The sequence below is a fragment of the Macaca mulatta genome, chromosome 7 (assembly GCF_049350105.2).
Source record: "Macaca mulatta isolate MMU2019108-1 chromosome 7, T2T-MMU8v2.0, whole genome shotgun sequence".
NCBI classification, from domain to species: domain Eukaryota; kingdom Metazoa; phylum Chordata; class Mammalia; order Primates; family Cercopithecidae; genus Macaca; species Macaca mulatta.
In genome coordinates this window covers 80,117,887-80,129,969 of record NC_133412.1, presented here as the reverse complement: position 1 = coordinate 80,129,969, position 12,083 = coordinate 80,117,887, and the positions used below count along the sequence as shown (strand labels likewise).

General features: G+C 45.9%; 1 protein-coding gene across 1 annotated transcript in view; it reads right to left on the bottom strand.

The window, feature by feature from the left end:
* Positions 1 to 7,985, bottom strand: part of LOC100425484 (ubiquitin-conjugating enzyme E2 Q2) — a 33,152-nt gene extending 25,167 nt beyond the window's left edge. Inside the window, exons 1-2 of the mRNA XM_077940339.1 lie at positions 7,906 to 7,985; positions 6,696 to 6,752 (exon numbers count right to left, since the gene is read on the bottom strand). Of these exons, the coding sequence (XP_077796465.1) occupies positions 6,696 to 6,752; positions 7,906 to 7,911 (63 nt within the window). The 5' untranslated portion in view covers positions 7,912 to 7,985. The remainder of the gene's footprint in view (positions 1 to 6,695; positions 6,753 to 7,905) is intronic.
* Between the last annotated feature and the right edge of the window lie 4,098 nt (positions 7,986 to 12,083).

Sequence of the window (12,083 nt, the reverse complement as noted above, 5' to 3'; positions counted from 1 at the left end):
TTGGAGCTTTGTCTATCATTCGTTCCCATCAACCCCCTTGCTGGAGATGCAAACATGTGTCCATCAAGCCTTTAATTTTTACCTCTTATCTTCATGGCTCTCCAGACAAAACTTAACTCTTTTTTTTTTGTATTTGTATATGTATAGTTATAGGTATGTCTATATCTAGAGAGAGGGAGAGTCTTGCTTTGTTGCCCAGGCTGATCTCAAACTCCTGGGCTCAAGCAATCCTCCCACCTTGGCCTCACAAAGTGCTGGGATTAAAGGCATGAGCCAATGTCCCCAGCCTCAGCCTTCACTCTTAAAATATCTTCAGACCGATGTTCTTCTGTTCTAATTTTCAGAATAGATGTGTTTAAACCAACTCTAACTTATTTTGACAAATAAGTTAAAATACCATCTTTTCCTTATACTAAATTCTCTTTTGCATGACTCTGGTTCTAAACGTCCATTGTCTTTATGTGTCTGGCCCAGGGCTAGTCCACAATATTTTATTTAATATCTGGTTGAGAGTCTATACTTTATTACTTTTTTTTATTTACTCTTCTAAACAAACTTTAGAGTCACTTCGTCAAGTGCCAAAAATAAATCTGCTGGAATTTGTATGAAATTTGTAAATATGTATGTACACACTCACTACTTTTTTTTTTTTTTTTTTTTTAGACAGAGTCTCACTCTGTCATCTAGGCTGGAGTTCAGAGGCATGATCTCAGCTCACTGCAACCTCTGAATCCCAGGCTCAAGTGATCCTCCCAGGAGTAGTTGGAACTACAAGTGTGTGCCACAGACACACAGCTAATTGTCATCTACCCACCTCAGCTTCCCAAACTTTTGGGATTACACATATGAGCCACTGTGCCCAGCAGAAATTACATTTATAAATTAATATGAAGACATGGTGATAACTAACATATTTATAACGTGAAATCTGCTCATCCAGGAACATAGAATGCAAATCTTTGATTCCACTCAGCAAAATTTTGTCATGTCCTTGATAAAAGTCCTGCACATCTAAGTTTATTCCTAGATATTTAATTTTTGCTGAAATACCTGAAAATATATTTCATCACTATATCTTCTATGTGATTATAGCTAACATTTGGGAAGGCTATAGGTTTTTATATAAATGAGCTTTTAACCAGTCATCTTAAAAACTGTTTTTTTTCAGTTGTTTCCTTTGGATATTTTTAGGTAAACAATCATGTTGACTGAAAATAATGATTGTTATTTTTATATAAAGACTATGACATCATGGGGAAATACAGTAAATACTTTTTAAAAGAATATAAAAGGGTCAGGCGCAGTGACTTATGCCTGCAATCCCAGCACTTTGGGAGGCTGAGGCGGGCAGATCACGAGGTCAGGAGATTGAGATCATCCTGGTTAGTACGGTGAAACCCTGTCTCTAATAAAAAAATACAAAAAATAAGCTGGGCATGGTGGTGGGTGCCTGTAGTCTCAGCGACTGGGGAGGCTGAGGCAGTAGAATGGTGTGAACCCAGGAGGGGGAGCTTGCAGTGAGTTCAGATCACACCACTGCACTCCAGCCTGGGTGACAGATCAAGACTCCATCTCAAAAAAAAAAAAAAAAAAAAAAAAAAAGCATAAAACTATATACAATACAACCTCAGTTATTTAAATATATGTATAAAAGTTATGTATTTTACCAGCAAAGAAAAAACATATACCGATAGAAAATGGCCATCATGTCAACTGTCAATAGTGGTTATATTAGGTAGAGAAATTATGAGAGACTTTATTTTGTTTCTTTTTTCTTTTCTGTACTTTGCAAATTTTCTCAACAATGGTTGCTCATGTGTTTTATAATAAAAAAATTTTTTAAAAATTTTTCCAACATGGAAAGTTACATTTCTTTATAAACTAAAAACAGAAACAAAAGTTCCTTTTTGAATACCTTTGACTTTTACTGCAGACTTACAGACCCTTGAAAGAAAAGGCAAAACAACAGAGAGGCCATAATAAAATTCAACAATAAAATTGCTAATAGTAAAACTCAAGCTTTTGGAAAAAAATTAGAATTTTAGAAAATGTATATCCACTATCACTTTCCAAAAGTATTCTGATGAGATGGATGGTGATATTGATGTACGTATTTTGATACCTTACAATCAAATGTTTCAACATATGGAAGATCTCGGTGAACCATTATTTTTAAAGTGACCAATGCATGATGTTATAATATCATGCCAGGTAAAAGATCCAAAGTTCAAGAAAAATCAAGTTTTGATGGAGTATCAAAAAAGAAGCCAAGGCAACATGCCAAAACCCTGTCTCTACTCTCTACAAAAAATACAAAGAAAATTAGCTAGGTGTGGTAGCACACACGTGTAGTCCCAACTACTCTGGAAGCTAAGTTAGGAGGATCACGTGAGTCCCCAGAGACTGAGGCTCCAGTAAGCTGTAATCATACCACTGCATTCCAGCCTGGGCAACACAGGAAGACCCCGTCTCAAAAAAAATAAATAAATAAGAAATATCCACAATGATCTAAAATGGCTATCTGTATGAGACTGGCCTGTCTTCACATTTTTGCAAGCAAATATCACACAATAAATTGAATGCAGATGCAAATGACACATCAAACATCAAAGAAATTTGCAAAAGATATAAGATTGTACTACTTTGGGTTTAGAAATTTTCTTTTCATAAAAGCATTTATAACAATATTTGGTGAGCTGTTAAAGAATATTTTAAATATTTCTGATTTAATTTCTAGTGATAAATACCAATAGATACAACCTACATACACAAAAGCTCCTTGGGCCATCAATACATTTTTACGAGTGTGAAGGAATCCTGATCCCAAAACTTTGAGAACTGCTGCCTTCCCCTCCACTTTCTTCCTTCCCTAGAATTTCTTCCTTGGAAGAAATATTCCTTTGTCATTCTATGTTAACTTACTTAGTTCCATTGAGGCCAGTTTTGCTACTTCTCTCCCATCTTTCCACATCCCTCTCTTGACACAAAACCTGACCAAAGGACTCGACCAGCCCACCCCATTTCCAGTGATTAGCTGTCAGGTGGGCTAAGCCAAGCAAATCTGGGTTTTCCCTGAGACTAGACCTCTCTTTCTGGGAGATATGGAATCACAGGGACAAGATTGGCCACTGAGGGGTGGTCAGAATTCATCTTGCCTAAATGGGAAGAGGTTAGGCAAGTTTCTAGAATGCCAGACTGCTTTTTAGAAAGTCAAAGATAACTATACTTTCTGCCATGACTGTGAGAATGCCCATTTCATTGCACACTTTCTAACATTTTTACCAATCTCATAAGTAGAGGCTGGTACCTAGAAGAAAAAAAGGCTGGGTGTGGTGGCTCATACCTGAATCCCAGCACTTTCAGAGACCAAGGAGAGTGGATCACCCAAGGTCAGGAGTTCCAGACCAGCCTGGCCAACATGGTGAAACCTCATCTCTACTAAAAATAGAAAAATTATCTGGGCATGCTGGCAGGCACCTGTAATCCCAGCTACTCAGGAGGCCGAGGCAGGAGAATCACTTGAACCTGGGAGGTGGAGGTTGTAGTGAGCCAGGGTCATGCCTTTGCACTCCAGCCTGGGTGACAAGAGCGAGACTTCATCTCAAAAAAATTTTTTTCCATACAATATAATTTGTTCCATCTCTAGAAATCAATTCAGCAATGAGAGTTGAAAGCCACCTCTTGGAAGGTTTCAAGGATTTAGCTCTACCTATTGATGTCCAAAGCATTAGTTAAGGTAGAAAACACACACACACACACACACACACACACACACACACACACTCACTCACTCACCTCTATGTATTCAGTACCAGGAAACACGAAAGACTAGATGGTATAGTCATCCAACACAACCACAGAATAACTGAAGGCACTGTGTAGAGGATTAACTTATGACATGGATCTACAATATTGTTGAGTGAAAAAGCAGATTACAAAAAAAAAATCTGATTTTTTTAAGGGAGAGGGAACACATATAAGCATAGGAGAAAAGAGATGACCAGAGGACTGGAAAGATACAAAATTCTGGTGGTGGTACATTCTGAGTGGTAGAATTATTGGTATGATTTTGTAGTTTTGCCTAAAAATTTTCTAAATTTCTTAAAATAAGAAGTTTTTGTTATCCATATTATAAAATATCCATCACCCCAGGAAACTTCACCCTAAGCACAAACTCTACAACATGTTCCATGTTTGCTCAGTTTAATATTTAAGAGACAATCTATTTTGAAAGACAACTAAAATGATGACCAACATTTAAACCTATGCATTAATATTTTTCAAGCATATGCTTTACATGTTGTAATTTTGATAAGGTTAAGCTTTATAACCATCTTGAAAAGATAAGTGTTCTATTTGTCTTTAAAATATGACCTACAATATGCCAGTTTTTAAACAGTAAATGATGCTCAAAAATCGCAATATAAATTCAGGCAGTGTTCCTTACATGGAATGTTTAACTGATTCTAACACTGTTCTTTTTCACCGTTTATGAAAACACAGAAAAATTATTTAAGCATCTAAGTATTCAGGTCCTTTGTTTCTTCTCCATTCTATTAGTATTATAGTAATTTCAAGGCCTGTGAGGATGAAGTTGTCTGTGACAGCTACCACAAAGGTTACTATAAGCAGACAAATTTCAAAGAAGTTTATCACCACTACCATCCCCACCATACAACTGTCTCAATCAAGGACAACACAATTGAAGGTTGGCCAGGACAACTTCTTTACCTGTCACTGCTTAAGAAAGGATTTTTTGGTCTTATTTAGAAATAACTTTCTGTATCTATTTTTCTCCATAAATCCACTGAGACCAATGTGTGGCTCTACCTCAAGCACCAGCAAGCAAAAATGCCTGTCAGTATGTGTTTTTGTATCTTTCCAAATGTAGGGCACAGCTATCTTTTGATATCATGATTTTTTGAAAACTGATGCACAAACTTCTTCTTGAAAGTTCAGCCAGGTGCGGTAGCTCACGCATGTAATCCCAGCACCTTGGGAGGCTGAGGCAGGCAGATCATGAAGTCAGGAGTTCAAGACCAGCCTGGCCAACATGGTGAAACCCATCTCTACTAATACTACAAAAATTAGCCAGGTGCAGTGACAGGTGCCTGTAATCCCAGCTACTCAGGAGGCTGAGGCAGTAGAATCACTTGAACCTGGGCGGCCGAGGTTCCAGTGAGCCAAGACTGCACCACAGCACTCCAGCCTGGGTGATAGAGTGAGACTCTGTCTCAAAATAATAATAATAATAATAATAATAAAATGAATTTCAGATACACAGCAGTTGTAATTCTTCTGAAGGTCGGTTATGCGACACATTACTTTCATACTTTGCTGTTCAATAAATGTGGGGTGGAGAATAAAGTAAATTGACAGAATTATCATATAAAATGAAATTCTAAGTCCTCTGAAAAAAAATATAAACTTAAAATACACACACAGACACAGACACACACGGTTTTCCCTGCTAATCATTTTACAATAACTAAGTAGCTAACCCAGAGCCCACAAAAGCAGAGTAGAAATTCTAACACTTGGTAAAATAAAAATGCACATATATCCCTGTCATCTAAAAAAAATGCTTAAGGATTCAAAGATAGACAGCAATTACAGATACTGAGAACATCATTGTAAGCAAGCTGAGGCAGAGAAAGCAACGGTGTAATGAGGATTTGTACCATCTAAGCTGCAGAAACTCACTGGAGGGTTTCCTAGGTTCCGAGCTGGCATTATCTTTCAGAACGATCTTCTAGAAGAGATCACATAACACTGTTACAAAGGATCTGGAGAAAGGGACCCTGGCTTCATCACTCCGGCTCTCCAGTCATGCTTTACTTTTTCACTTCTTACACTCTCTTTCATATGAAGTCAATTTACAGACTTCAATCAAGCCCTTAGAGACCTTTTTGTACTATCCATGACAAGTTCTTTTTTTTTTTTTTTTTTTTTTTTTGAGACGGAGTCTCGCTCTGTCGCCCAGGCTGGAGTGCACTGGCCGGATCTCAGCTCACTGCAAGCTCCGCCTCCCGGGTTTACGCCATTCTCCTGCCTCAGCCTCCCGAGTAGCTGGGACTACAGGCGCCCGCCACCTCGCCCGGCTAAGTTTTTGTATTTTTTTTAGTAGAGACGGGGTTTCACCGTGTCAGCCAGGATGGTCTCGATCTCCTGACCTCGTGATCCGCCCGTCTCGGCCTCCCAAAGTGCTGGGATTACAGGCTTGAGCCACCGCGCCCGGCCCATGACAAGTTCTTGATGTTATCTCTGCACTTTTGACAAAGTCTTAGCAGTTAACTTACAAGGCAGTTAAGATTTTTGTTCAAGCACAAGATAGCTAGAATAGGCTCAGACATTCAATAAAACAAATCTTTCCCAAGCATTTATTGAGTGGGAGATAAAAAGCACAAAGCATAATTATAAAACATTCTCCCCTGCCACTATAAACATTTTTTTAAAGCCTTACAGAACACAACATAACATGACCAAAGCAAAAATAGTAAGGACGAAAGAGGGGAGGAAGGGGAAATATCAGCATGAACTAAATATGACCCAGAAGAGCCTTGATGGTCAGACATGCAAAGCCAAATTGGGTAGGGTTAGGGGGTGGCTGTCAGGGGCACATTCTATAAGGGAAAAATAGCTGATACAAAAGCCTGTAAGGAAAAGCGGGCAGAGCGCCTGTACAGGACTCTTACCTGCAGCAACCAGGGTACAATGCGCCTTTCCAGAACACAGCAGCGGCCAGCACGGCCCTGGGGAGAGGGATTGCTTGAACAGCACCAGAGGCTGCATTCCAACTTTTCCTCCCTCAAGGAGTCCCTTTTCATTGTTAGTTTCTCCTTAAACACAAACTTAAAAACGATTGGCTGAACATGCAGGAACAAGGAAAACCTGACTGAAGAATGAGGCCTTTACACTTAAGGGCCTTGGGTCTGGGCGCGGTGGGTCCCACAACTTTGGGAGGCAGAGGTGGGTCATTTGAGGTCAGGAGTTTGAGACCAGCCTGGCCAACATGGTGAAACCCCGTCTCTACTAAACAACACAAAAGTTAGCCAGGCGTGGTGGCGGGCGCCTGTAATCCCAGCTACTCGGGAGGCTGAGGCAGGAGAATCGCTTGAAGCAATGGACTGTCAAGAGAAGGAGGCTGCAGTAAGCCGAGATCATCCCACTGCACACCAGCCTGGGCGACAGAGTGAGAGGCTCCATCTCAACAAGCACCTGCCACCATGCCCAGCTAACTTTTGTATTTTTAGTAGAGACAGGGTTTTACCATGTTGGCCAGGCTGGTCTAGAACTCCTGACCTCAGGTGATCCACCAGCCCCAGCCTCCCAAACTGCTAGCACTACGGGAATGAGCCACTGCGCCTGGTCAAAAACCCAATAATCTTAAAGGCCTTTCCCCTCCCCTGCCTGGGCTCAAACAACAGCTGGAGCCGCTCCGCCACGCCCCGTCGCAATCCCGGGGAGCAGGCCGGCTGACTGAGGGCGATAATGGGCCCCAAAAGGGCTGCAGGCGACGAGGGTTCGCACCTCGGGGGACGGCGACGGGGGCGAGAGGTGCCAGCAGCCCCCAAGCCAGCCCCGCGCAAGGAGTCAGAGAGACGCCCCCTCCACCTCCTTCCACTCAAGCCTCCGGCAGTCCCGGGGATCGGGGAGGGCCAGTTGCGGGAGAAAGGGGCCCGCTCGCCCTGCCCGGGAAAACGGGGCCTCTCCTGGACAGGCTCCCCTTTGACCCGGGACTTCGGGCGCCTCCTCTCCGCCCTCGCCCTGCCCCGTGAGGCCGCGCTGGGCACCTCACCTTGATGTTGCAGTGAAAGGTGAGCTGAGGGGGCGGGTCCTGGTTCTTGTGGAAGATGGAGGCCAGCAACTTCAGCTTGGCCTTGAACCCTGACAAGGACATCTTACCCTCATCTCCGGAGGGAAGGGCGCCGAAGGTGAGCCGGTCCGGAGCCACTGTCATGGCCGCGACCACAGGGCGGACCGCTGGGTGGCGCTGTCGCGGCTCCGCCTCTCCCCGCTGCCTCGACTGTAGTCGGAGCAGGGCTGGAAAATGGCAAGGGGCACCGAGGCCCTTCCGGGGAGCTGCGTGGCGGCCTGGGCGGTTGCTCCCCTTGTAACCGACTCCACCGACGGGAGGCGCTACTCCTGTCAAGCCGCAGCTTAAAAGGGCAACAGCACCACCGCCCCCGTTACCTCCTGGGAAAGGCTGCCCCCGCCCCCGTCCCTCTCACCCCTTACCCCTCACCCCTCATCCCCTGGCGGCCCGTGGGCACCCATTTCGGCTGGTGCAACCAGTCCAGAGCATGCGCGCGCTTCGGGCTGCCCCCTCCTCGCCTTGACCCAGCACTGCTGGAGCCATCTGGTTCTTTCCTCATACTCAAGGACTGGAGGCTCTGGGCGGCACAACCACCAACTCTGGTGTGTGTTGAGGGGGGGCGGTGCATAAAACCACCAACTCGTGTGTGTGTGCGTGTGTGTGCGTGTGTGTGTGTGTGTGTGTGTGTGTGTGTCTCCCAAGAGAACAGCACTGCTGAGTTCAGGTTGAGTATTTGCTCATGGACTGTCAGCAAAATAGAGTCAGCAGAAGGCTATGTGCTGTTTTGTCTTTTGCAGTGACATCATGTTGCTCACGTTTTATGTTTTTCAGAGTTCATTAGTTTCTGTTTGTTCTCAGTTAATATCCAGCTGAATAGATTGTGTAAGTAGAATACCCCCAAACTGAAAGTCACCTACATAAAATATAGTGAAAAATTTGTCACACCCTTAAACTATAGTTGAAAACATGTACTCGTTAGTTTTGTGTAGCCGACACTGGATACTGGGTAAGGGCACAGGATCCCAGGGCTAGACTGCCTGGGTTCAAGTTCTGATTTAGCCACTTGCTGGCTTTGAAATACTTGACGGCTTTAAGCCTCAATTTCTTTTCTTTTTTTTTTTTTTAAACTAAATCCCAAATGTGATAGTAAGTCTCAGTTTCTTGATCTGAAAAACAGAAATTATTCAAGGAGAGTCTATGTGAAAACTTTATAGTTTTTACAGCCACTATCTGGCTCAGGATAGTCCTCAGCTTTAGGGGTTAAAGTTTTAAAGGCCACATTAAAGTTTTTCATGCCACTGCCTGGCCTAGGAAAGCCCTCAGCTTTAGCCATTATTAGCACATTATTGTTGTGCTGGCTACACATGCATTAATGAGGCAGGAAAATGCTCCAGGATAACAACTAAGCATCCAGATTATCTCATCAGACCGAGACAGATGCGGATGCGTGCATGCTCATGTTTTAGCTCAGAGCCATTTGTCTAAAAGCCTCTTGAACTCAGAGGCCGAGGCAGTATCAACTTTACTTTGTAGTGGAGCCATCACTTTTGTTAATCAATGAAATTGTCATAATGCTCTTTTTTTCTTTTAAGCACCAACCATGTGCCTAGAGTTAACTGTGTCAAGAAGAGCATGCTTCAAGTGGTGGGAGTGAGCAATTCAACTTGTGGAGGAATGAGAAATGATAGTATTGAGACAAGAAACACAAAACCCCAGGGTAAGATAGGAATCACTGAAAGTCAGGCAAAGGAACTGGCATCCAGAAATGAGTCAGGCTTTGCCAACCTCTGTCGCTACAAATGGCTCTTTGGAGAGGAAAAAATTAAGCCAGGCCCGAGGGCACAGATCTTAAGGGAATGCTGGCAGCTCTAGGCTGTCTGTGAGAGTCCAGATTTGCTGCTTCATCCTGGGGCTTTAGGCAAGTCCCTTTCCCTCCGAGAGCCCCAGTATCTCCTCTATCAAATGATGATGTTCTGCCTTTCTCCTAGGATGGCTGTGGAGATCCAGGGAGGCAGTGGCCATAGAGATGCTGTATTAACTGCAGATGCAGCCGTAGGAGCACTTTGCTAACTGCCAATGTGAGTTCAGACTCTTCAGACTATTTGGCACGCAGGTCTATGGTGAAGTGTGACATGTGGGATGTAAGGTTTGATGCCTGCTCCGACTCCAGTCTTGCTAACACACGCTAAACTTTTGACAAATCATGACCCTACCTTGGGGAAAAGGGCAGTCTGGGAGAGCTTCTTCAAGGCAGGCTGGCTTCAATGCAGTCCGGGGCATGACTGAGATAGGCTTCCGTGGTGAGGAATTGGAGGATAACTGGGTAAAAAGCTGCCATGGGCAGAGGTGTAGTGTGGGTCACATCGAGGATAGCCCCCGGCCAAAGCAGGGAACGCAGACAGAATGAGGAAGAGCTCTGTGGGGAAGGTGGGGCATACGGTGGAGAACCTTCAAAGTCTGAAGAGTATGACTTGTTGGGGTTCAGTGCTGTAGGCAGTAGGGAGCCATGGAAGGCTCTCAGGTGGAGAAATGACAGCTGGACATTAGTGAGCAAGCCCCGTCTCCATGAGCAGCATGGGTGTTCCTCTGAGCACACCAGGCACGAGTGTGCAGGGAGCTGATGCAAATGCCTCTGTGTGCGGGCGAGCATCTGTGTTGTGACTCTGCCCACGCATGTGCTTCAGTGTGCCATGTGGCTGCATGTCCCAGATCCATGCGGCACATGCGGGCCGGTGAGGGTGCTGGGCACCTGGAGGTGGCGGGGAAGGCGGCCTATGCGTGTTGTTTGTGGGCATGTGTGTTAGTGTGTGCATGCAGGCCACGAGGCCTCACAGCATGTGTGTGCACACTCCGGCGTGTGCATGTGTGTCCCCCACCCTCAGGCCTGCCCCACCCATGCGTGTGACTTGCCATGTGATTTGATGCTGTCTTTCAGAATCATTATCGGTGTTCCCTGAGGAGCGTCAGCCATGGTAGGTACATGCTTTGCTGCCTGCTGCATGAAAGGTCTGCCCGCCCCGCTGCCCCAGCTCCACACGGGGGGCACACCTGGGACCTCAGAACCAGGCTCCCTGCCCCTCCCTTCTGGAGCTGCAGACTTGCTCTTTCCTCTTTCTGTCCTTGTGCTGCTGGCTGTCTCACTTCCCTCCCTGCAAGCCATGGGACTCAGTGCCACTGCTCAAGGTCCCCATGGCTGAGCCTGGCGGCTCTTAGAACAGGCTCCATGCCCAAACTGGCAGACATGGAACCATCAGAGAGGACACAGAGCTCATGGTTTATGGTGTAGGGGCTGGGAACTTGGAGCGGGTTGTGTGTAGTGCTGGACTCTGAGGCCGCCAGAGGCCTAGGCACATCATCCTGGGCATGCTGTACCTGTCATGCAGTCTGAATCATGCTGCCAGGGCAGGTATCCAGCTCCCAGCCTGGGAGTGCCGAGAGCCAAATCCACTGCAGATTAAGGGTGATAGGATCCCGTGTCCTCTATCTGTCAGCAATCCAGTGGTGATCGAGGATAAAAACCTGAGAGTCCCATACACACGGTCATCCCACAACACACTTCACAGACCAGGCAGGGACACACAGCCCCCTTCCCTCCCTCCCAGGTACCATCATAGCTGCTCGTGTGGACTGAAGGCAGGGTCCCTGGCCCCCGCTGAAGCACTACCGCCGACCAGCAGGCTCACTCACCTTGGCCTGTTGCTCCTAGGGGTCGCCTGTGCTATTCAGCCAAGGAGACCACAGTGCCTGCTGGCCCAGCCGAGCTCCGCCTAGTGAGCCCACCTGCCTGTCCTGTCATGGACTCTTCCTCTTCTGCTTTTCTGAGCAGGATGGGCCCAGCCTCACCTATGCAACCTGCAGCCCCCTGCCTACCAGTTGAGGCTCCCCTCTTAGACTTATAAGTCTATGTCCAGTGGCATCCAGCTACCTGTCCTCCTTGCCTTCCCCAGGGTCCCTCAGAGGACACTGGGCTTTCTGACTACCCAGAGGGGCCTCTGGCGCTCACTTCAGCCAGCCATCCCCTTATAGTTTCACCATTTTGTTTCAAGCAGTGTTCCTTCTCTATCAGGCCTGGTGGCTGTTGGGTGGGGCTCCCCAAGCAAGGGGTGGCCCTGGCCCAGTGGGTTGGAAGACAGGGTGACCAGAGAAGAGGGAAGTCCTGGGGTCTGGCATTGGTCTGAACTGTGGGTGGACTGCCTGGGTGCCATGAGAGAGGTCAGCGTGTGTGGGGTGGGTTGGGCCGCCACAGCCCCCGGGCACTACCTATGAA